This window comes from Eublepharis macularius, chromosome 2, assembly GCF_028583425.1.
Source record: "Eublepharis macularius isolate TG4126 chromosome 2, MPM_Emac_v1.0, whole genome shotgun sequence".
In the NCBI taxonomy this organism is placed as follows: Eukaryota; Metazoa; Chordata; class Lepidosauria; order Squamata; family Eublepharidae; genus Eublepharis; species Eublepharis macularius.
Window position 1 is genome coordinate 459,547 of NC_072791.1, and position 26,272 is coordinate 485,818.

Below are 26,272 nucleotides of genomic sequence, written 5' to 3' on the forward strand. Positions count from 1 at the left end.
TGTACCACCCCCCCACACACACACCCCAACACACATTGCATGACCTTTAATGGTGGACCTGAATTAGGCTCTGGCCCGCCTAATCAACTGCAGTTTAAGGCCAGAGGTGAACTTTACAACATCCAGCAGTTACTTACTCTGGACGGCCTCCTGTAGCTGACTTGAGATGTAACATTTCTGGAAATTATGAAGCCATAAAAAAGCGGTTTTGTTGGGGGGAACATGAAATCTATACAATACACCACGAAACCTAAACTTGTTTTATTGCTTCAACAACATAAGATGCATAGAGAATGGAACTCTGACATATTTATGAATGTTAAAAGTATAAATGTCTTTGTTTTTTACAAGAAACATCGTGAATATATATTGAAGGGAAAAAATCACAGAAGTTTTTGTTAGTACTTTCCAAAACTTGATAAAAGTCCTTGGAGGAAAATGCTCCCACTACACACACAGTCCCCTCTCCTCCTCCTCCCCCCCCCCCCGCCCCTGGTTTTTCCTCAGGCCTTCATATTTCTATCACACGCTGACAAATAAGGGCCTTGGGATATTAAGCAATATTAAGTGGGGTAGAAGCAGGAAATCTTCACTCTGCTGGAGAGAGAAGACCGTGTGGCTGGCTGAATACCAGCGTAGAGGCAACTGTGCCCCTTTTCTTTAAAGGATGCCAAGGGCTGTTTGAAGAGTCCATGTATTTTTATGGCCACTTGGAAGAAACCAGTGGAGTGCAGGGGGCCGTTCTCTGGCATTGCTCTTGGCTGACGTGGATGCTCCAGGCAAGGCTCAGGAGCCGGATCAGAAACGGCCCAGCACCAGAGGGACTCGGAGAAGGGTTGCCGTGAGCGCCTGCAGCCTTCGCGTTCATCAGCGCGGGACAGCAGAGAGCTGGTACGGCTTGGGGGCCACGGTCAGGAACCCAGTCGTTGGGGAGAGGTCCAGCTGCTCGGAGGACCCCGGAGGCTTCAGGGCAAAGTGCTGTAGAACTGCCACCAGGACCACAGAGATGCTCATGCAAGCCAGCCTCTCGCCAACACAAGCCCGCTTGCCTGGAAGCAAAAAAGGTAGAGTGTGAGGGTTACCGCCTCTGCAGCTGGTGGTCACTTGGCAAAGAGAATGGTAGGATAGGCCTCTGGGTCAGTCTAAACAGGAACCTGACAGGACAGAGAGCAGAACCTAGCCTTCGCTGGCCTGTAGCTACCCAGCCAAATTGGCATATTGTGTACTCAACAGTAATTTCCTTGAGTAAGTTTGGTTATTTCTTCTGTTTCCCCTGAATACAAAAACAAATGAACTCCCAACATTTGAATTAGTAGGATGTAAATATGAGTTAGGAAGATTTGTCTGAGAAAATCTGTCCCGCCCTCTGTGTTGTTCAACATCGTAAATGACTTAGATGAAGGAATAAAGGGGATGCTTATTAAATTTTCAGATGATATTAAATTGGGAGGGGTAGATTCAGGATGCTCTTAACAGGCTGGAAAATGGATTGAAATAATAAAATGATTTTCAACAGAGATATCTTTAAAGTCTTAGTTTTACATTTAGGTAGAAAAAAAAATAATTATAAGATGGGTGAGACTTGTCTTGAAAGTAGTACACATAGATCACACACAGAACATGAGCCAGCAGTGTGATGCTGTAGCTAAAAAGGCAAATGTGATTTTAGGCTGTGTCAACAGGAGTAATCAGCAGTGGCGTTGGCTGCCTAGGAGTGTGGAGGGTTCATACACTCATACGTAATCGGTCTAGAAGAGCGATATATAAGCATGTGGAAAGCGGTGGAAAGCATTTGGGTAGAAATAAGGGGAGGAAAGACAAAGGGTATTATTGTTGGAGTCTGCTCCAGACCACCTGACCAGCGAGAAGAAACGGATGCTGCCCTCTTTGAACAGATTGGTAGAGTATCCAGACATCAGAACCTTGTAATTATGGGTGACTTCAACTTCCCTGATGTGTGCTGGGAGACGGGTTCAGCAAAGGATCATGAATCATGCAATTTCCTGACCTGCTTGGCCGATAACTTACTTTTTCAAAAGGTGGAGGAAGCTACAAGGGGCTCGGCCATACTAGACTTGATATTAACTAACAGGGAAGAATTGGTAGATGAGGTGAAGGTGGTGGGGACCTTAGGGGGAAGTGAACATGTCCTCCTTGAATTCCAGTTGCTGTGGGGGGCCAAGGAAGTTCGTAGCCAGACTCGTAGGTTAGATTTTCGTAGGGCCAACTTTGATGAACTCAGAGGCTTGATGAGAGTCATTCCGTGGGGGAGTGTGCTGGAAGGGAAAGGAGCGAGTGAAGGGTGGGCCCTTCTCAAACACGAGCTTTTGCAACCTCAAGCCCTCACTATCTCAGCAAGACAGAAACATGGTAAGGGCTCCAAGAAACCGATGTGGATGTACAGAGAGCTCCAGAATAAGCTAAGGGAGAATAAGGAAATGTTCAGGAAATGGAGAGAAGGACAGACCTTTAAAGAGGAGTATATGAGGATTACTAGGTACTTCAGATCAGCCACCAGAGAGGCCAAAGCTCAGTACGAGCTGGGTCTGGCCAGGAGGGCTCGCTACAATAAGAAAAACTTCTACAGATATGTGAGAAGCAAACGCAAGGTAAAAGAGGCAATTGGACCGCTGTTGGGAGTAGATGGAGAAACTCTGATGCAGGACAGAGAAAAAGCAGACAGGCTTAATGACTTTTTTGCCTCTGTTTTCTCCCTGAAGAACTCAGGCACATCTAGAGATGGTAGTAGACATGACAGGACACCTGGGGGGCTAGTTGACGTTGACAGAGAGGTTGTGGAGGGGCACCTGGCTGCATTGGATGAATACAAATCCCCTGGGCTGGATGGGGTGCACCCAAGAGTGCTGAAAGAACTTTCTAGAGAACTTGTAAAACCCCTGTCCATCATCTTCAAGGCCTTCTGGAGGACTGGGGATGTGCCACAAGATTGGAGAAGAGCGAATGTTATCCCAATCTTTAAGAAAGGGAGGAAGGATGACCCGGGAAACTACAGGCCGGTCAGTCTGACTTCTGTTGCTGGGAAGATATTAGAGCAGATTTTAAAGGGATCAATCGGTAAGCATCTGAAGGACCACTCAGTGATCCGGGGAACTCAGCATGGTTTTGTTCCTAACAGATCTTGCCAGACCAACCTGGCTTCAATCTTTGATCGAGGGACCAGCTTACTGGATCGGGGGAACTCTGTTGATGTGATTTATCTGGATTTCAATAAAGCTTTTGGTAAGGTCCCCCATGACATTCTGATGGGCAAACTGGAAGACTGTGGACTGGACTATGGGACAGTTCGGTGGATAGGGAACTGGTTAGAGGACCGCACTCAAAGAGTGGTGGTCAACGGCATTTCATCAGATTGGAGGGAGGTGCCCAGTGGGGTGCCGCAGGGCTCGGTTTTGGGCCTGGTACTTTTCAATATTTTTATCAATGATCTGGATGGAGTGGAAGGGCTGCTCATTAAATTTGCTGATGATACCAAATTGGGAGGAGTAGCAAACACCCAAGAAGATAGAATTAAAATTCAACAAGACCTGAATACTCTGGAAAAGTGGGCAGCTGTGAATAGGATGCAATTCAACAAAGACAAGTGCACAGTATTACACCAGGGCCACAAAAATGGGAAGCACAAATACTGGATGGGGGATACACTTCTGGGCAGTAGTATATGCGAAAGGGATCTTGGGGTAAGAGTGGACTGTAAACGAAATATGAGCAGTCAGTGTGATGCGGTGGCAAAAAAGGCTAATTCAATCTTGGTTTGTATCAAAGGGGCCATAGCGTCGAAATCGCAGGAGATCATAGCCCCTCTCTATACTGCCTTGGTCAGGCCACACCTGGAGTATTGTGTGCAGTTCTGGAGGCCTCACTTCAAAAAGGATGTGACCAAAATCGAGAGGGTGCAGAGGAGAGCGACAAGGATGATCAGGGGTCTGGAGACCGAGCCCTACGAGGTAAGGCTGAGGGCCTTGGGAATGTTTAGTTTGGAGAAGAGGAAATTGAGGGGGGACATGATTGCTCTCTTTAAATATTTGAAAGGCTGTCATTTGGAGGAGGGCAAAGAGCTGTTCCAGTTGGCAGCAGAGGGTAGGATGCGGAGCAACGGGCTAAAACTACATGCACAAAGGTACCGACTGGATATTAGGAAAAACTTTTTCACTGTCAGAGTAGTTCAAAAGTGGAATCAGCTGCCTAGGGAGGTGGTGAGCTCCCCCTCACTGGCAGTTTTCAAGAAGCGGCTGGATGAATACTTGTCAGAGATGCTTTAAGCTGATCCTGCACTGGGCAGGGGGTTGGACTAGATGGTCTGTATGGCCCCTTCCAACTCTATGATTCTATGATTCTAAGCACAGTTGTTGTTGTTTTTTGTTGTAGTGGTTAAGAGCGCGGGACACTGGAGAGGCGGGTTTGATCCCCCACTCTTCCACGTGAAGCCAGCTGAGTGACCTTGGGCCAGTCACAGCTCTCTCAGAGCTCTCTCAGCCCCACCCACCTCACAGGGTGTTTTGTTGTGGGGATGACATACTTTGCAGACTGCTCTGAGTGGGTGTTAAGTCATCCTGAAGGGTAGTATATAAATCAAATATTATTATTATTATATTATTATTATTATATCCCTAGGGATCCCTTCCATCTCTCTGATTCTGTGCACTTATTCACTCCCATGTTCACTCATTTCCATTGTAAAATTCATGCGCCCGTACCTGTTGAGAAAGGAATGAAGAAGTCACTCTTCCGAAAGGCCCCGTTTCCATCCAAAAAATGCCCCGGATCAAAGTCCTGTGGGTTTGGGAATTCTCGACTATTGTACAAGGAGGGCTTCAGAGCAGGAAATATCGTTGTTCCCTGATTGGACAAATCCAAAATTGAAGGGATTCTTCTCAAAGACAAATCCACACGTGCCTATTTTAGCAGAGATCCCCACAGTCCTGAAAGGGCTAGTCCACTGGGGCTTCGTTTCAGGTTGGTAGCCATTTTGGTCTGTAGTAGAACAGCAGAATTTGAGTCCGGGGGCATCTCAGAGACCAAGAAGATTTTTCAACAGTGTTAGCTTTCAAGAGTGCCAGGCTCTGCCAAAGGGATGTCGGAGCCGAGGGAGGGGGGCTTACTAGGGTTGCCAGGTCCCCATACCTTCCCACGGGGGGGGGGGGCCTTGGAACTTACCTCGTGCCGGCAGCTAGGTCCTATTCGCATATGTGCTCCGGCGCTGGCATGGTGACATCACCACCAGAAGTGATGTCATTGCGGCGGCCACGGGAGCGCTCCCGTGATTCGGTCCATTTGTGGCCCCACACGAAGCACAGGAACGCTCCTACAGCTGGTGCAACAACGGCACTTCTGGGAGCACGCACATAGCACGCGTTCTTGAGGTGCCTGCCCGTGGAAGGACAGCGGGCAAGGTGGCAACTCCCCAGGAGTTTGCCTACCACCAGCGGGCACCTGGGAAGCCTGGGGCTCTCCCCCAGGGTGCCCTCCTGTTCTCAGGCGCTGGGCCAGAGTTCTCTCAGAAAAGGGAGAGAAGGGGGTAGTCAGCACCCCTCACACCCTCCCTCCTCAGAGAGGAGCCTGGCCTATGTCAAGCCTTCTGGTCTGTCTCCTCTCCTCCCTGGCACCCCAGCCCAGGCTCCTTTTTATAGGGCCACCCTGTGCATGCTTCCAGCCCTCCCCCCAGGCTCTGACTTCTCCCAGGGGCTGCTTGCCCTTCCCTGGCTGATTGACCGGCCTGCTGGCCCATCCCCAGGCAGACGGGGTTTCTCCCTCCCCTAGCCATTTCTGGCCACATCTGGCCATCTCAGGCCTCCCTATAGGGCAGGGCTGGCTGCCCCTTTCCATGCTCGGCGTCGCAGATGCTGGGGTGGTACAAGCCATCGTGGCCTTGCCTTGATTGACAGCAGTCCCTCTGCTCACCTCTCCGCCTCCTGGGGAGGGTCAGGGGGCCTGCCATTTGATGACGCCAGGGCTGCAAGGTGGCCATGCCTGGGAGCCACCAGCCCCCACAGGGCCTCCTGCAGCTCCCAAAGATGCTTCGTCTGATCTGCCTGCAGCACTGAACTCAATGACGTTGCCACTGCTGGGCGCCATCACTGCCTAAGGAGCTTCAGGCACAGGGAGGAGGGGAGATCCCTAAGCCCCCGAGAGCCAGTCTGGTGTAGTGGTTAAGAGCAGCAGGACGCTAATCTGGAGAGCCAGGTTTGATTCCCCACTCCTCCGCTCAAAGCCAGCCGGGTGACCTTGGGTAACACACTTTGTAAACCACTCTGAGTGGGCATTAAGTTGTCCTGAAGGGCGGTATATAAACTGAATGTGGTTGTGGTTGTTGCCATTGTTATATCCCAGGCAGGAGGCAGGAGGGGTGAAGCAGAGAAGAATGTCAGGATGCAAAGGTACTGTGGTAGAGTGCAGCTTGATTAGAGCTGAAATTTGCATCTGTAGTGAGATAAGAATCCGACATGAGGTTGCTGAACTTGAGTTTGTTCACAAGTTCAGAATAAGCACAGAACAAGGCCACTCCTGGGGCTGAACAGAGACGTGGGTTTCTTATTTCACAGCAGAGGCTAACTGCTCTGATCAGGCTCCATGCACTGTACCCTTGTGCCTTTACACCCTGACTCCCTGCTTCCTGACTGGGCTAGAGGCGCTCAGGGGTCTCCACTGCTCCCCTGTATCTGGAGAAGGGGGCTCTGGCTCTTGAAAGCTTCCGCCCTGGAAGTCTGGTTGGTCTCTCTCTGTGGTGCCACGGGACTCAGATTTTGCTGTTCCGCCAGCGCTGTCCTCCTGCAGCAGCCCTCCCACCCTCAGCCCAGCCTTAATAACTGCTAGCAGTTCTCTGCCTGATTTGGGGTCATCCGATGGTGAGTCTCCACTGACAGAAGTGGCCACGATGGATGTGCCGAGTGCTGCTAAACACAACCGAAGTGTTTGGAAGGAAGAGCCTGCGATGTGCTTGCTAGACTCCGAGGCAGCCATGCTGTCCGGTTCTGTCTCCAAAATCACTTTCCCAGCTAATGTCAAGAATCCCCCGTGTTGCCTGCTCATGAACATGGAGAGTGCAGAAACACAGAAGTCACGTGGACCAGACACAGCCCCCCCCCCCCTAAGAAGCTGGCACACTTGCGGGCAGAGCATTTGGAGCTCCCAGTGAACTGGTGACAAAGGGACATGACAGTTAAATATTAAACCATGTTTAGAGTAACAAATTTTTCTGCAGCCAACTAAAGCTGTATATTCCTGTAAGTGAATGACAGTTGTTTTCACTGGACAATTCATAGGAATGTGCATTGCAAGCTAATTCTAGAGGCCAGAATTTTATCTCTTGCTTTTCAGGTTAGAAGTCTTGAATTTTTTGCTTGTTCTGAGAACTGACCTTGGGAATGAGATATTGTTTGAAGTGAGTGTCCTTTGTCACAGCCCGCGGCACATTAAGGGGCACGAGGGCAATGAACCGGAGGATCTCGTGGACCACGGCTGCTGTGTAGGGCATCCTGTCGAGATCTGCCATGCAGGGTCTTTGAGACCGGCCAATCACATCATCAATTTCTTGGTGAACTTTCTCTAATGTGAAAATAAGATGCAATGTCGTGTGAGTCGTAAAAGGAGCCACCCCCGCCCCCTCACAAAGATAACATCATTTTTCAGAAGCATCTTTCGCTAGACCTTCTTGAAGTGGCTCACAACAATAAAACAAGACCAAGCAAACAGACAATAAAACTATAAAAACAAATCATACCAATAAAAATGTAAAAAAACCCAATCCAAGTCAATAAAACAAACCAAGGTGGAGAAAAATATCTATTATGATAGCGATCAGACCGTCCTCGGGCTAGGAGCAGACTAAAAAGCAAGTAATAAAACTAAACTTTTAAAAGCTTACAAAATACTATTTGCCTTTTTTAAAAAAGCACCAAACCTTGAACTGCACTCAGGTGTGAGAAGAGCCTATTGTGAATACACAAGCATTATGTAGTCCAAGGACGTCTACAGAGCCTCTGACCAGCACTTTGTAATTGTATGTATGTATTTCTCTTTGGAGGGTGTGGTGTATGTGTGTGTTGATGGGCAAGCTAAGTAAGTACCACAAAAATGTGCACAATGAAATGAATTTGCCATGAAGACTGACAGAATTCTGAATACTTAAAGCTAAAACTACAAGAAATTTGGGGGTTTTCTGAAGTTTTGTTCCACTTTGATGCAAGAGGCAGACAATGGAACATGGCTGTTCTCGTGGTTTGCATTGCCAATGTATTGGCAGGCGATTCCTGCTGAACAGAATTCTGAAATAATCAATGCTCAGACAAATATAACTACTGTCTAGGATTACACTGATGAATTCATTAAACAGACACAAACACCAGCCTTAAGTGCAAGCTGCCTACCTTCTATTTCTGGGTGTTTCAAGAGAATCAGGAGCCCATATTTCAGGACGAGGCCGACTGACTCTGCTCCTGCAACGAAAATGTCTAATATGCTTCTCACTAAGCTCTGATGGTTGAAAACTGATTGGCTCTTCTGTTCCTCCTAGAGAAAGGGTTGGGACACATGTTAAATGCGCTGGATATGCTCCTGCATGCGCAAAATAACTCTACCTGACGATATTTCTCCATCACACATCCCACCCACCTCCAACCTTGGAGCAGTTCCACATGTTGCACTGATCTGTCTAGAAGAGTGGTACATAAGCACAATTCTTATTATTATATTTGTCAAGATTAGGTCTAGAAAACTGAATTTTAAGGTATCTTGATTGTGAGCCCTGCTCTTTGATTCATCCAGCCTGCCTCGCTTTGCATTTGGGTTCCCCTCCACCAGTCGGCCTTCCTGCCTCCTGGGCTGCTTGCTGTTCCCCTTAAGGCCTCAGGTCTGGAAGGGGAGGGAATCTGAGAGAATTCAAGAAGAGAGATAAAATTTCCAGAATTTTTAAGCTTTGACAGGGGGAGTGGGGGAGGCGGGCGGGACTCAAATTTTCTCAAATAGTTTTGGGGAAACAAATATATGCAATATTTACTCTCCTATCAAATCTAAACTTATTTTACTGATTTAACACAAAATCTGTAATTTATAACTTAGTTAGCATATAAAAGAGTACTATTTGAGAGCCAATGTCATACGGTGGTTAGAGTGCCGGTTAGGATTGCCAGGTCCCCATGATGTCATGTCCGGAAGTGACATCATTGTCCTTCGCGCTGGAATGCTCCCGTGCTTCATGTATGGCTGATTTTTGTAGAATTGGCCCATTTGGGGCCAAAACCGCCCCCCACAAAGAGCAGGAGCACTCCCACGGTAGGCACAATAATGTCACTTCAGGAAGTGACATCATGACACGCCACTGGGGGCGCTCCCACTACATGCTTGCCCAGGTTCCCTCTGATCTGCAGGCAAAGGGCCAAACCACTATGGCACTTGCCTGCCACTTGAAGGCAGTGGGAACCCTAGTGCCAGTCAAGGATCTGAAAGAACCAGGTTCAAATCCACAGTCTGCCATGGAAGCTCACTGGATAACATAGGGCTAGTGACATCTACCTCACAAGGTTGTTGTGAGAATAAAATGGATGAATGATGTAGGCTGCTTTGGTTACCCACTGGGGAGCTAAGTGGGGTAAAAGTGTAAGCAAAAATCATCAGCAAGAACACTGCCATATTACTAGCATGCACTTCAAAGTAGCTTAGCTTGCTTAGGTTTGAATGTGCAGATATGCAGGACGCTCTTGTCCACTGGATCTCAAGAATCGTTTTGAGGTGCTTGAGATGGCGACGGAGACGGAGTGGAAGGAGAAACACAAAAACATGGAGGAGGGAGTGAAGAGGGTATGGGGCCACACGGAAGTGGAAGAAAACAGAAGGTGGTGGTCATCGGGGACTCTCTGCTAAGGGGTATGGGACATCATGTGTCCAGGCCAGATCCCCTACTCCGAGAGATGTGCTGTTTGCTGGGAGCCAGAATTCAGGATATTACAGACCAAGTGCCGAAACTGATCAGACTGACTGATCAGTACCAGTTTGTGCTGGTTCACATGGGAACGAATGACATGGCCGTGAATACCATCGCAAGAATTAAAGTGGACTATGAAGTTCTTGGAAGGCAGTTGAAGACAGTGGGGGCACAAGTAGTATTCTGTTCTATCCTTCCTGTCAAAGGAAGAGGGAGCTGACCATATTCTAGGTGAAGCGCTGGCTGAGGTGGTGGTGCCAGCAGGAGTGCTTTGGGTTCTGGGATCATGGGATAAGTTTTCTTAGAGAAGGCCTTCTAGCACATGATGGGCTTCACCTCTCAAGGTCAGGGAGGAAAATGTTTGGAAAGAACCTGGAGATCTTCAGGAGAGCTTTAAACTGATGCCGCAAGGGGAAGGGCACAATCAACAAGGGGATTTCAATGAAGAAGTGATAACAGCGGGGGCCCACCTGGGGAGGACAGATGAAACAAAGGTACAAGGCTACAAGTGCCTATATACCAATGCCCAAAGTATGGGTAATAAGAAGAGCATGAGCTTCTATTGCAAACAGAGGGCTACGATATAGTAGGAATTACTGAGACTTGGTGGGATGATTCCCATGACTGGAATGTGGAATGTGGTAGTGGATGGGTACGAGTTCTTCAAGAAAAACTGGAAGGGTAGAAGAGGAAGTGGAGTGGCGTTGTATGTGAGGAGAGGGCTTGATTGTCAGGAAGTTCTGGAGAATGTGGTTGACAGCCCAGTGGAAAGTATGAGGATGGAAATAAGGGGAGGAAGGACAAAGGGTATTGGTGTTGGAGTCTGCTACAGACTGCCTGACCAGGGAGAGGAAATGGATGCTGCCCTCTTTGAACAGCGACAAGACTCACGCAATTTCCTGACCTGCCTGGCCGATAACTTCCTTTTTCAAAGGGTGGAGGAAGCTACAAGGGGTTCGGCCATACTAGACTTGATATTAACAAACAGGGTAGATGGGGTGAAGGGTGGTGGGGACCTTAAGGGGAAGTGACCATGTCCTCCTCGAATTCCAGTTGCTGTGGGGGGCCAAGGAAGTTCGTAGCCAGACTCGTAGGTTAGATTTTTGTAGGGCCAACTTCGATGAACTCAGAGGCTTGATGAGAGTCATTCCGTAGGGGAGTATGCTGGAAGGGAAAGGAGCGAGTGAAGGGTGGGCCATTCTCAAACACAAGCTTTTGTAACCTCAGGCCCTCACTATCCCAGCAAGACGGAAACATGGTAAGGGCTCCAAGAAACCGAAGTGGATGTACAGAGAGCTCCAGAATAAGCTAAGGGAGAAAAAGGAAATGTTCAGGCAATGGGGAGAAGGACAGACCTCTAAAGAGGAGTATATGAGGGTTACTAGGTACTGCAGATCAGCCACCAGAGAGGCCAAAGCTCAGTACGAGCTGGGTCTGGCCAGGAGGGCTCGCTACAATAAGAAAAACTTCTACAGATATGTGAGAAGCAAACGCAAGGTAAAAGAGGCAATTGGACCGCTGTTGGGAGTAGATGGAGAAACTCTGATGCAGGACAGAGAAAAAGCAGACAGGCTGAATGTCTTTTTTGCCTCTGTTTTCTCCCTGAAGAACTCAGGCACATCTAGAGATAGTAGAAAATTTGGCAGGACGCCTGAGTGATTAATTGACATTGACAGAGAGGTTGTGGAGGGGCACCTGGCTGCATTGGATGAATACAAATCCCCTGGGCCGGATGGGGTGCACCCAAGAGTGCTGAAAGAACTTTCCAGAGAACTTGCAGAACCCCTGTCCATCATCTTCAAGGCCTCCTGGAGGACTGGGGATGTGCCACAAGATTGGAGAAGAGCGAAAGATATCCCAATCTTTAAGAAAGGGAGGAAGGATGACCTGGGAAACTACAGGCCGGTCAGTCTGACTTCTGTTGCTGGGAAGATATTAGAGCAGATTTTAAAGGGATCAATCTGTAAACATCTGAAGGACCGCTCAGTGATCCGGGGAAGTCAGCATGGTTTTGTTCCTAACAGATCTTGCCAGACCAACTTGGTTTCCTTCTTTGATCGAGTGACCAGCTTACTGGATCGGGGGAACTCTGTTGACGTGATTTATCTGGATTTCAGTAAAGCTTTTGATAAGGTCCCCCATGACATTCTGATGGGCAAACTGGAAGACTGTGGACTGGACTATGGGACAGTTCAGTGGATAGGGAACTGGTTAGAGGACCGCACCCAAAGAGTGGTGGTCAACGGCGTTTCATCAGATTGGAGGGAGGTGTCCAGTGGGGTGCCGCAGGGCTCGGTTTTGGGCCCGGTACTTTTCAATATTTTTATCAGTGATCTGGAGGAAGAGGTAATCAGTCTATTCATTAAATTTGCTGATGATACCAAATTGGGAGGAGTGGCAAACACCCAAGAAGATAGAGTTCAAATGCAACAAGACCTGAATTCTCTGGAGAAGTGGGTGGTTTTGAACAGGATGCAATTCTACATAGATAAGTGCACAGTATTACATCTGGGCCACAAAAAATGTGAAGCACAAATACACGATGGGAGAATACACTTCTGTGTAGTAGTGTATGCGAAAGAGATCTTGGGATAAGAGTGGACTGTAAAGTAAATATGAGCAGTCAGTGTGATGCGGTGGCAAAAAAGGCAAACTCAGTCTTGGGTTGTATCAAAAGGGCCAGTGCATCGAAATCACAGGAGGTCTTAGCTCCTCTCTATACTGGCCGCACCTGGAGTATTGTGTGCAGTTCTGGAGGCCTCACTTCAAAAAGGATGTGGACAAAATCGAGAGGGTGCAGAGGAGAGCGACGAGGATGATCAGGGGTCTGGAGACTGAGCCCTACGAGGAAAGGCTGAGGGCCTTGGGAATGTTTAGTTTGGAGAAGAGGAGGTTGAGGAGGGGGGCATGATTGCTCTCTTTAAGTATTTGAAAGACTCTCATTTGGAGGTGGGCAAGGAGCTGTTCCAGTTGGCAGCAGAGGGTAGGACCCGAAGCAATGGGCTTAAATTACATGCAGAAAGGTACCAGCTGGATGTTAGGAAAAACTTTTTCAGGGTCAGAGTGGTTCAAACGTGGAATCAGCTGCCTAGGGAGGTGGTGAGCTCCCCTTCACTGGCAGTTTTCAAGAAGAGACTGAACGAATATTTGTCAGGGATGCTTTAGGCTCATCCTGCATTTTGCAGGAGTTGGACTAGAAGGTCTGTATGGCCCCTTCCAACTCTGTGATTCTGTGAAATAGGTGAAACAGCAAGACCACAGAAGCCGTGAACAAAGTCAGTAAGAACGAGCAAGATAAGGAAGTAGGGAAATTCCACTTAGAACTGAGAAGCAAACCCAGAGAAGGGGGTGGGCTTTTCCTCAGAAAAGCAAGGTATAAAAAGACCCTCTCCACCAAATTTGGGCAGGAACAGAGCTATTTTGTGTCATGAAGCTTTCCCTCTTCACTGACTGATACCTGCATACCTACAGGACCGCCTCTCCCATTACGTCCCCTGTCGGGCTTTGCGCACTGTGGATAGCCTTTGGCTCGGAGCCTGCAGATTGTCCCCTTTCCTAACTGCCCCACCTGCTGCTGCCCTGGGCCTACATCAGGGCCGTGCCCGTGGTTTTATAGCAGCAGCCTGGTAGTGTCCAGAGGTACCTGGATTTTAGCTGTTAAATTGGTTTTATATTGTCGTGATGTCTTCATTGTTTTTTTGTTGTAAGCTGCCCTGAGCCAGCTTGTGGGAAGGGCGGGGTATAAGCTGAATAAAAATTGAAATAAATAAATAAATTCAACTTTCTCTAGACTGGTGTAGCTACAGGGCAGACCACACCAGGGCAAACAGACTTGCTAATTTTGAAACAATGGTACAACCCACCGATGCAACATTAGAATCACAGCCCGCCCAGCCGAGATGCTTCCCGGAAGGCCCAGCGCTGCCCCTCCCTTCACCTGCTCCATTTTGATCAGGAAGGCGTCAATGAAGTCTCGAGGCTGGCTGGGGTCCAGGGTCTCCTCGTGCATTTTCACTCGCTTTGAAATAAACCTTTTTAACTCCTCTGTATTTTCAAATATTTTCTGATGAGGTCCAGGGAAATAGTCTAGGAGTGTCGGGAAAATATTGTACAACTGGAAAGAGCAAGAGGAAGTTGCCGTGATTGCCTGGACACAGCAGAGGCGCTTCGTTCTGATGCAAGCAACGCTTCTTCCGCCTCTGAACCAAGGAGGCGCCTGCTTCTCCCCCCTGATTTCCACATGTGCCTGAGTCACCCATGACTGACGGTGCCGTGGCACGTTTGACCACCACGCTTTACTGATCCGTTCCACTCACAATGATTCCATATTGTTTCTTTGGGTCAGTAGCATGGGTATGGCAACCGAGGCCACCACCTCATGTCAACACATTCATGGCCAACTGTGGGCAGCACTTCCGTAGCTCCTCCTGCCCCTAGGTTCCTCTCCTCCTCTTGATGACATTTTTATTGTCAGGACCAAAGGAAAGGATTTGAATCCCTTGAGACATTTCATCAGGACTAGCTATCTCTGGCACCCCACCCCAGTCTGAGCCTGGACCAATCCATGCAGCAGGTTTGGTTTCTGGGTGCCACTTTAGAACTAAGCGATGGACACAGAGATTTTGTAAATTCCAGAGCCTCCAACGATGTCTAGCTGGGAAGAGCCGGTGCGAGGCTCTCCTGGCCCTTTCTTACATGCCCAGGTAATGCCGATCACCACTTTGGGGTCAGGAAGGAATCTTGCTCCAGGCTAGACTGGCCAGGGATCTCGGAGGCATTTTATCTTCCTTTGGGCATAGAGCGGGGGGGGGGGGTCACTGGGGGTGGGTGGGAGAGGAGAGAGCTGTGAATTTCGTGCGTTGTGCAGGGGGTTTGGACTAGACGACCTTTGGGATCCCTTCCAGCTCTAGGCTTCTCTGTCACATCTGGCTTTTATCAGAAGTGACATCCGTGCCACATCTGTTGCAAAGTCCAAATTCTTTTCTATAGACATCTTTTGAAATGTGTTGCTTGGTTCTACAGGAACAAGAATCTACGCTTCAGGCACCACCCCCACGCTCTGGACCCTTTTGTGGCTCGGAGGCTGTTCTCCCTGAGCATGCTGTTCTCTCCAGCACAGTCACTGAGATCAGGCACGGGACCCCGGCTTTGGCTTTTCCATCATGTCTTCATCATTTGCTCTTTACTTGCCTGAACCACGTACCTTTCAGGACCCCGCCCCCCCCTTGCCTACCACGCCTGGGCAGAAGAACTGCACTTTGCTTCCGATCTGCAGTGGAAACTGCGCTGGCCACTGAATTCCACCCGCCCCGGGACTCACTTGCGCCATGGTGCAGGACTGCAGTTGGGAGTTCTTCTCCAGCAGATGGGTGAATCTCAGGAAATCTTTGTCTTCATAATCAAAGCGGCTCCCCATGGTAATGGAGCAGAGGATGTTGGCCGATGCCTGGCTGAGGAAGAGGGTGGGGTCAAAGACCCTCCCTGCAAACGGACCAAGTCGGGTCAGTTCAAGGCCAAGAGCCCCTGGGCATTGTGCACAGGTGGGTGTTCCTAGATCACACCCATCCAAACAAGAGCTTGAAGGGCTGCCCTCCCCTCCAGACCAGAACTAGGAGGGCTTCCTTTCCGTTAGACGGAGCTTGCAAGCATGCCCCTTGCCCAGAGCCTGCCAACCTGGCTGCTCTGATACATGCTACTGTGCACTCTCGACTGGACTACTGCTAAGTGTGCGGTAAGAGCCTGCCTTGAAGATGTCTTGGAAGCTCCAGTCAGTGCAAAATGCTGTGGCAGGGCTCCTCCTGGCGTGGTGGGCGGCTGCTCGGAACACACAGCTCCAGCACCACACCAGCGGTGCTGGCTACCTGTTTGCTTCCGCAGCCAGTTCAAAATGCTGGTTATTATTACCTCTTAAGCCTGTCATACCCTCCTCCCTAGATCTGTCCCTGCTGGAGTTACATTCTGCAGCCGGCCTCCTCCTTACGATGCTGTCCAGTTACGGGCCTTTTGGGTGGTGGGCTCAGTCCTTTGGGACAGCCTGCCAGAGGGGATGAAGAGCCCACGTTCATTCGCTACGTTTAAGGAGGCATGGGAGGCAGTCTTGTTCCAAAGAGCATTTGGTGGAGGGCAAATTGTTTCAATAGATGTGGCTGTGCGCTTTTCATTCTTGTTTTAGATTTGTAATTTGTGGATTTTAATCATTTGTTGTTGTTGTTGTTGTTGTTAATTGACCTACCATAACTTTGGGTCCTCACAACCTGTTGGCTGCATGGGTGCCTCCTTGACATAAGGTGGGATATAAATAGTAAGGCGGGGCCTGGAGATTGCTGGCAATTACAATTGGTCTCCAGGCCACAGGGAACAGTTCCACAGGAGAGAGTGGCTGCCGTGGAGAGGTAGGGGGGCGGGCGGGGGGGCTGATTCCCCACTGTGCGGCCTTCCCCGAACCCTCTCCAGGCTCCACCGCCAAATTTCCAGGCGTTTCCAAACCCAGAGTTGGCAACCCTAAAAATGTTTTTAAAAACCCAAAGGCCTGCCTCTCCCTCCCTCACGCCCCTCCAGAATGGCAGCTTAAAGGGATGGCCCCTCCGTCCATTGTATCGTTTGTTGAATGAACCACCCGCTGATCATATGGACTCGCACTGTGAGTCTCCACTCCACTTTGAGTCTCAGTGAGAAAGGTGGACCATAAATAACATCAATAAACACATAATAAATATTCATAAACGTAGTCCCGCCCAGGCCACACTTCCCATAACTACACAGCCAGCTATATTCTACGAGATTCCTGACACAAAACAGTGAACTTCATAGAACATTTTATTTTACCTTGCTTTCTTCCACTGCTGTTATTACATGGCCTCACTGTTTCAAAACTAACTTCGGAGCTCTGCTCCAAACTCCTTTTTCTTTCTCCTTCACCTGAAACCCATCGTGCTGCACGGACACTGAATTTCCTCCTCCTGCAGCATCTCGGGGCGCCCGAGCCACCCTTCCCCCATGTGGAGCAGGATTTGGGGCTCCGTGAGGGTGGCCTTCCAGGAGAGCTGATGGCACGGCACTCCTAACGTGGCTGCTGCTTTCTCGGGCTAACTAGAAATGTATGTTCCATGAGGAATGAAATCATATGTTTGGAAAGGCTGGGAAGCAGATCTTTTTTAGTCCCATGAGCGAAAGCTGGCTGGACGGAAACATCCACGTGTGGACAGGCTTACATAAAAGCCCCCAGAATGTTGGGATCAGGTTGCTCTGCTGTTCCTTCGATCCTGGAGGGCCCAGTCACTGCCAGCCCCAGGCACAGGGAAGTCCGTTGCGCCCAGCACGCCTTCATGTCACTCTGTGCCATAAGATCCCACTGCGTGGCAGTGGCCTGTGCCACAAACGGCTCCACTCAGTTTCCCCTAGTAGATTTCCCAAGTTTCACCAGCCCACACCTCCACCCTTCTCTTACCTTGTGTATGGTGGGCAGGGGAAGGGGGAAGGGGGCCCCATCTGGAATGCTGATATTCATGTTTGCACTGACATTTTATTGGTTTTATCTATTGTACCTTATTTATGATTGTAACCCGCCCTGGGCCTGCTTGCAGGGAGGGAGGGCTAAAAATCTAATCAGTCAATCAGATGGCCACCCAGACAAGCTCACGTTGCTAGCAATTCAACAGGTCCAATTGGAGGGTGGGCCTGCTGGAGGAGATCGAAGCGCTTCGGAAAGGGGGCCTGCCTCTTGCTTACCCTCGGTGCCTCTGAGCCTGTGCTCCAGAAAACAGGCTTCCTCTTGGACCTTCTCCTCAGTGCTCTGCGTTGGTCTCATCCCCAAATCATGCAGCGTAGTGACAGCAAATTGGCGGAGCTGCTTCCAAGTTTCTCCATGGCTGAAGCCAATTCCTGAGGGACCAAATGGAACAAAGTAAACCAAGCAGCAGCAGCCGCGGCGGCCTCCGAATCATGGAACTCTCCCCCCCCCCCGTGCTGCACAGGAACAAAAGGGTCCTCGGGTGGGCCCTCTCACCAGTGACCCCTCTGACCCTGATGTCAGGACCTCTGGTCTGCGTAGACACAGGCAAGACTTGGGCCAATATCAGGAACAGAAAGGAGACAATCCCTGAAGTCAGAAGCTCAGTTTTAATGGCTTAAAAGAAGGCACGTAAAAGCAAGAAAGCAGCCAACTTCAAATTCCCTGCAATAAACGTTCCCTTGTGTGAGAGACAATTCTAGCTGTCCCCCCCCCCTCAGCCCAAAGGCAACCTGGCAAAGCTCACCTGTGTGTTGGCTGTGTAAGCAGTGCCTCCAGGGAGAAGGGGGGATTTGAGCAGAAGAGCAGGTTGAAGAGGGATAGGGGGACACAGGGAGGCAGGTGCAGGTGGCTCTGGCTGTAGCTTTTAAAAAATTCCTGCAAATGAGGCTTTGGCGAAAGGTAGGCTATGGACATTTTAATAAGTTGCACTGCAGCAGTGGGGGTGTTTAGGGTGAGGGGGCATCGATATTGGAGAAATAGAGCTGCCAGAAATGGTAGACCACTCCCTTCCCCATCAAACTGGCAGCCTCACATGGCCGGTTTGGACCCCGCCCCTCACCTGCGGACTTAAGAGTCCCCTTCATGGCTCTTCTGAGAGTGCCCTCCTGGACAAGCTAGCCAACGGGGATCTCCATGTGGCCTTTCCCTCAGCAAGAGGACAGTTTTCTCCCCCCACCCTGTGTGTCAGATCCCCCTCAGAAATCAAGAAGGGGGCAGGGAGGGTCTCGGGTGGCCACTGCCAAGCCTGTAAGTTTTTTCAAGAAGGAAAGGTCCTCATTTTCCAAGATACAAAACATACCATTCAACATTTTGCAAATTGCAATACAAAGGGGGTGATTTATGCTATAGAATTCCCTTGCAAATTACTATACGTGGGATGTACACTTAGACCAATTAAGGTACGTGTTTTGGAACATATATCATGTATTAGAAATAACATCCAAGAGGCACCCCTGACCCAACATTACAGGGAAATGGGACATTTGGAGAATGACCTTAAGGTATCTGTATTGGAGATCTGTTACAGGCGGGACCATGATTTACTGCAAAACCGACTTTTACAAAATCAAAAAGAGTCCAGTAGCACCTTTAAGACTAACCAATTTTATTGTAGCATAAGCTTTCGAGAATCAAGTTCTCTTCATCAGATGCATGATCCGAACTTTTACAAAGGGAGGCATACTGGATATTCAGGCTTAATTCTGTTAAACCAAAAGGTCTTAATAGTGAATTATTATTAAACAGCTATTTATGAGGTCTGGAACATTATGTTGGGACAGAAGTAGTGCATTTCAGAAGTACACTGGATCTTTAAGAAGAATAGGGCTGTTGGATACTTAAGGAAATTGCTCTGTTAATGAAGCTCACGTGTTAAGAACGCCACCTTTACCGGGACGGATGAATGATTTGTTTCCCTTAGAGTCTATTATTGATGGTGTGGTATGTTTAGGATTATGGGGGATGGTTTGAAAGTAGCAGTATAAATACGGGACGAAGGTGATTAGATTTATGCTTAGATTCGTGTTTTGTATAGAATAGAAGCTCCTGAAGAAGCAGGCGCGAAATCTGCTCGCAGCCGGCCTCAGATTGAGCTGAGCAGCACAGAGAGGAAACCTCCACGGAAACCAAACAAAACACCAATCAGTTAATAAACTTTGAAAGTTCTTAAAGTGCCAGTGCAATATGCAGTGCAAACTTTTAACAAGAAAAGTATCAAATTCATTCAAATTACATTCATGTACAGTAGCATAAACATTCAGATAAACTCTACAGTAGTAGTAATAGCAGCATAGACAGAAAGTGTCCAGAAGTATGCACAGACTACAGAGGTAAACCCCTCCTAATGACGAAGTTCTTAGTGTCCTTTATTCCATATTCTTCCAACAGGGATACATAAGAAGCTAAGACCTTTATCCTCCACGCTCAATCTGGGGCCGGCTGCAAATCAGATTTCGTGCCCACTTCATCAGGAGCGTGATTTCTATCGTGAAAAAGATTATATCAATCACTCCCCTCAATATATCAACCTAACCCAATTCTCACTGTTCCCAATTCATTTCCATACTCACATATCCCATCCATTATTCTTATTCACAATCAAGATTACTAATTAGTCAACCTGGAGTCTGGCTGCTGCCTGTTCTTTAACGCGTGCATAGTCCCCTCATTAGACCTTTTTATCTCTACTCCTTGATTGGAGACTCACAACTTAAAGGTACAGGCTTACAAAATACAAGTCAACTATGATGTGCAACTTACAGGTAACAGTTCAGTAACAGCTCATTATTCAAGCCCTTTGGTTTCACACAGTCAAATTTGAATATCCAGTAAGCCTCCCGTTGGAGAAGCCATGATTGTATTCCCTCTCGTTCGCCCTTGGCAGCCACTTCTAAAATTACAATCTTAAGGCTATTAGCTTGGTGCTTTTGCTCCTTAAAGTGCTGAGTCAGTGGTGCTTCTATGACATTGTTCCGAACACGTGCCATGTGCTCCAGTATCCTGACCTTGACGGGTCTGAGCGTGCAGCCGATGTAAAACAAGTTGCAGGGGCATTCCAGAGCATAAACCACTCCTTTACTCTGGCAATTGGCAAAATGGCCAAAACTATGCTTAAATCCCCTGATGGAGATCTCTTTACCCTCCACAAACAGAACACAAATCTGGCAGTGCCCGCATTTGAAATTCCCCTTAGGGAGGCGGCATAAGTTGGTCTCACTGCAAACATCAGCCCTAACTAATACATCCTTAAGATTCTTAGTTTTACGGAAGCCTACCCTTGGTTTCAATTCACAGCCTTTGATGCTCTCTATAATATTCCAATGGTGGGAGATGATCTTCCTTATCTGGTTAGCCCTGGGAGTAAAGTCCAAAGCCAGACTATCCTATCTTCCTGTGTTTTTCTTTCTGATTCAAACAGGGATCCTCTCTCTCTCACTTTTGCTCTCTGCCAAGCATGCTCCACCACTTTCTCTGGGTAATTCCTCCTCAAAAACTGCCTACAGAGGGATCTGCCATCTCTGTCAAAATCCACTGCACAGGACGAATTCCGTTTGATCCTGAGCAGCTGCCCAAAGGGGATGTTCTCCCTTAGACGCCGGGGGTGAAAGGATTGGAAATCCAAATATGAATTTTTATCTGTCTCCTTACTGTAGGTCTTAATTTTAACCAAATGGTCCCCACTCCTGTATGTAACCACATCCAAATAGTTAATTTGTTGTTCATTATGTTGCCACGTGAACTTGACATTAGGATCCTGACTATTCAGCCACTCACAAAATTCTTCCACTCCCTCCATATTCCTATAGATGAAAAAGGTCATCTATGAAACGGAAATATTGGACAATATGTTCTCTATATGGGTTTGAAGGATGTAGTATAAAGTGATTCTCCCAGCTGCCCATGAATAAGTTGGCTATACTGGGTGCCACAGAGCTGCCCATCGCTACCCCTCTCAATTGAAAATAGAAATCTTTCTCAAAGCGGAAATAGTTTTTCTCAAGTACCAAGTCCAGCAATTGTAACAGAAAAGCCCTAGAATGCCCATGGCCCTGCTCCCTAATCAGCGCATCCTCCACCACCATTCTAGCTGATTCATGCGGGATGATTGTGTACAAGGAGCACACATCCATGGTGAGGAATCCAGCCCCTTCTTCTAGATGCGTGCCTTCTATACGTTTAATTAAATCTCTAGTGTCCTGCAGAAGGGGACATATATTAAGCACTGCTGGACGAAGTACAGAGTCAATCAATATTGCCAATGGCTCCAAAATGGATCCACAACCTGAAATAATTGGCCGACCAGGGGGAGGGTCCACTTTTTTGTGTATTTTGGGTAGAATGTAAAATAAAGGAGTCCGGGGATTCTTAATCCACAGAGATTTAAAAAGCATCTCATCTATTTCTCCCGACTCCCGTGCTTCATTAAGGACCACCTTAATGATGTTTCTAATGTGGTCTGTTGGATCTGATGGTATTTTCAGATAGCTGGATGCATCTGCCAGTTGTCTCCTAGCTTCTCCTAGATACACTTCCCTATCCAAAACAACCACTCCTCCCCCTTTGTCGGCTTGTTTAATGACAATGGTATTATCCTCTTTCAATGTCCTAATTGCTCTGAACTCTGCCCCAGTGAGATTCTTCCAAGATCGTAAAGGTTCTTTCTCTAGTCTAGCCACATCTCTCATTACCATAAATTCAAATGTATCAATTCTGTGGTCAGATACCGGGGGCATGAAAGTAGATTTCTGTATAAGTCGTTTGGGCACAGTGAGCTCCGAGTCGGACCTGTCATTTCCTACTTTGCTAAAAAACGCCTTTAGTTTGATTTGGCGAATCAGTTTAAACAGATCCAAACGCGTTTGGAAGGGATAGTAAATAGGTGTAGGAACATATCTCAGACCCTTATTAAGGACAGATTCTTCTGCAGGGGAGAGCGGGCGTCCTGATAAATTGATAACTAAATTATTTATCTCGGTTTGTGGAAACCTCTCCTCTTGCCTTTGCCCAAAAAAGGCTGCCTGCTGTTGGAATATATAGTTCTACTCCGGAGATGACGTCCACTAGGACCCTCATCTCCTGAACTATCAGAGAGTCCCGATGTCTCTAAGTCCGAAAAGGATCTAATCGGTTCTGCCCAGGTCACCCTGCGTTGAGTATCTTTGTTAGTATTCGAGTTGTCCCACCAATAATATACCCTATTGTTGGCATAATCAAGGGTGTCCCTCTTATATTTCTTGATTTTAATTTCCCTGGTACGGGCTTCAAACGCTTTGACTTCCTGTTCTATTTCCTTAAGTCGTGCCTCAAATTCTGAGGAAGGTAAAGGCGTCTGGATCGCCTCCGTCATCTTCTCTATATCTTTGGTAAGCTCTGCGCACTCCTTCTTACTCCTTCTAACTATAAGCAACATCAAATCCAAGCTGCACTTATTTAGAATAGCTGCCCAGTCTGATTTAAAACCTTCATCAAACCCAAACATGCCTGGGGGCTTTTGGATCCTCAAGCCTCGTGGTATTCGTAAAACCTGTAAATAATCAAACAGGGTGGCCGCATGCATTTCATCTATAGGAATATGGAGGGAGTGGAAGAATTTTGTGAGTGGCTGAATAGTCAGGATCCTAATGTCAAGTTCACGTGGCAACATAATGAACAACAAATTAACTATTTGGATGTGGTTACATACAGGAGTGGGGACCATTTGGTTAAAATTAAGACCTACAGTAAGGAGACAGATAAAAATTCATATTTGGATTTCCAATCCTTTCACCCCCGGCGTCTAAGGGAGAACATCCCCTTTGGGCAGCTGCTCAGGATCAAACGGAATTCGTCCTGTGCAGTGGATTTTGACAGAGATGGCAGATCCCTCTGTAGGCAGTTTTTGAGGAGGAATTACCCAGAGAAAGTGGTGGAGCATGCTTGGCAGAGAGCAAAAGTGAGAGAGAGAGGATCCCTGTTTGAATCAGAAAGAAAAACACAGGAAGATAGGATAGTCTGGCTTTGGACTTTACTCCCAGGGCTAACCAGATAAGGAAGATCATCTCCCACCATTGGAATATTATAGAGAGCATCAAAGGCTGTGAATTGAAACCAAGGGTAGGCTTCCGTAAAACTAAGAATCTTAAGGATGTATTAGTTAGGGCTGATGTTTGCAGTGAGACCAACTTATGCCGCCTCCCTAAGGGGAATTTCAAATGCGGGCACTGCCAGATTTGTGTTCTGTTTGTGGAGGGTAAAGAGATCTCCATCAGGGGATTTAAGCATAGTTTTGGCCATTTTGCCAATTGCCAGAGTAAAGGAGTGGTTTATGCTCTGGAATGCCCCTGCAACTTGTTTTACATCGGCTGCACGCTCAGACCCGTCAAGGTCAGGATACTGGAGCACATGGCACGTGTTCGGAACAATGTCATAGAAGCACCACTGACTCAGCACTTTAAGGAGCAAAAGCACCAAGCTAATAGCCTTAAGATTGTAATTTTAGAAGTGGCTGCCAAGGGCGAACGAGAGGGAATACAATCATGGCTTCTCCAACGGGAGGCTTACTGGATATTCAAATTTGACTGTGTGAAACCAAAGGGCTTGAATAATGAGCTGTTACTGAACTGTTACCTGTAAGTTGCACATCATAGTTGACTTGTATTTTGTAAGCCTGTACCTTTAAGTTGTGAGTCTCCAATCAAGGAGTAGAGATAAAAAGGTCTAATGAGGGGACTATGCACGCGTTAAAGAACAGGCAGCAGCCAGACTCCAGGTTGACTAATTAGTAATCTTGATTGTGAATAAGAATAATGGATGGGATATGTGAGTATGGAAATGAATTGGGAACAGTGAGAATTGGGTTAGGTTGATATATTGAGGGGAGTGATTGATATAATCTTTTTCACGATAGAAATCACGCTCCTGATGAAGTGGGCACGAAATCTGTGATTTGCAGCCGGCCCCAGATTGAGCGTGGAGGATAAAGGTCTTAGCTTCTTATGTATCCCTGTTGGAAGAATATGGAATAAAGGACACTAAGAACTTCGTCATTAGGAGGGGTTTACCTCTGTAGTCTGTGCATACTTCTGGACACTTTCTGTCTATGCTGCTATTACTACTACTGTAGAGTTTATCTGAATGTTTATGCTACTGTACATGAATGTAATTTGAATGAATTTGATACTTTTCTTGTTAAAAGTTTGCACTGCATATTGCACTGGCACTTTAAGAACTTTCAAAGTTTATTAACTGATTGGTGTTTTGTTTGGTTTCTGTGGGGGTTTCCCCTCTGTGCTGCTCAGCTTTCATTACGGAAACGGCCATTCTCTTTACGGCCTCAGATTGAGAGCATTCCATCGGAGTACGTCTTATTATTACAACCTTACCTCAAGGGAGAAATCTATTTTGGCATCACATACTCCATGGGAGTTACACCTTTCCACCATGAGAAGAAATTGTGAATATTTTTTGTAAAGGAACGCAAAGAAAGAACAAGAGAAGCATTTGGACTTTAAGGAGTTTGGAGGGAATTGTCGTCCTGTAAATGGTTTTGAAGGGAATTGTATTAAGAGATGTATTTTGTATAAATATGTTGATATAGTTATGAGCACTTTGAATATTTTGTAAAATATTTGGAATTGTTTATCAATATATAAAATCAGTGTTTGGTATCCTGTGGGCAGAGAGAATTGTGCCTGTTGTGCAGTTTCTGAGCGACTTTTGGATCTTGCTGGACTTTGCTACTTCAATGGAGATGCTCCTCCATTGTTTACAACTTCTTCGTCCCGGTACGCAAGGGCTGGAATCGAACCCCCAGGGAGCCTGACGGCGTCAACCACCCCACCAGAGCCAGCCGATGGCCCTGCCTGTTCCTGCCTTTTCTATTTTTCTGACATCTGCCTGATGGAGGGTTCTGGCGAAGACCGCACAAGACTTTGTGTCCTTTTAATGGGCCATCATAAAAAGGATTGCGTGGATCTTGCTTCTTGCTCTGGATTATGTGTGGGCCACTGCAGCTGTTTGCAACCTCCCCTCCCCACCGGCCTCCTCAAGGGGTGACCCTGAGCGGAGGGTGGAGAGGAGGATCCTCCGGGAGCTGCCCCCATGGAACAGATCGGAGGAGCTGCCAGCAGAAGTGGGGCTGGAGGCGGGGCAGGGGCTTTCGCGCTTCTGTGTCCTGCTCTGGTTCTCCCCTAGGAGACAGTCCTTCACGGGCGCCTTTCTTCCTAGCGACTGGTCACACAAAAAGAGCCTCCCACCTGTTCCGTTGGCTGTTTTGTCAATGATGGGAGAGCTCCCTCTTCCCCCAAATTCGTCCCCTTGAGTCAGCAGCGCTTCCTTCACCACCTCATGCCCGTACAGCACCACTGCCCGTTTGGATCCAAGGTGGATTGTAAACACCGGGCCGTATTTCTGGCTCAACTGCAGAGGAAGCAACGGAAGACGGGGCGAGTCAGGCCGCAGGAGCTTGAAACGTGCCACGGAGACACATTCAGGGGCCTGTCTGCAGTCCTTCACCCCAGCTCCACGAGTCCTCAGCCAGCCAGGGCCTGGCACAAGTGCCCTCCCTGCCAGAGAGTGGCGATCCCAGATCCCGGGCGAAGCCTCAAGGCCTCTGCTGCTTCCCCTCCTGACCCAGCCCAACGGCCAGACCCTGGCTATTGACTTACCTTCTCTACGGAGCTGGGGAAATTCTTTGTATCCAGCTGCAGAAGATTCCCAAGGAAGGGCAGAGGGGAGGGGCCCGGGGGCAGCCTGCTGTTTCCAGACGCCTTTCTCCAGGCCAAAAGGAAAAAAAGGCAGGTGGCACAAAGCAGGAGGGAAATGCTGGAAGCCCCCCAAGGCTCCAT

At 48.0% G+C, this 26,272-nt stretch overlaps 1 protein-coding gene across 1 annotated transcript; it reads right to left on the reverse strand.

Moving 5' to 3' along the window:
• Positions 1-540: 540 nt before the first annotated feature.
• On the reverse strand, positions 541-26,272 carry LOC129324116 (cytochrome P450 2H2-like). The gene is made up of 9 exons (XM_054971126.1): positions 26,093-26,272; positions 25,682-25,844; positions 17,666-17,818; positions 15,258-15,418; positions 13,875-14,051; positions 8,385-8,526; positions 7,376-7,563; positions 4,716-4,857; positions 541-1,049 (listed from the first exon to the last, which is right to left on the reverse strand). Exons 1-9 carry the CDS (start codon positions 26,270-26,272, stop codon positions 868-870), a joined length of 1,488 nt encoding a protein of 495 aa, XP_054827101.1. The 3' UTR covers positions 541-867.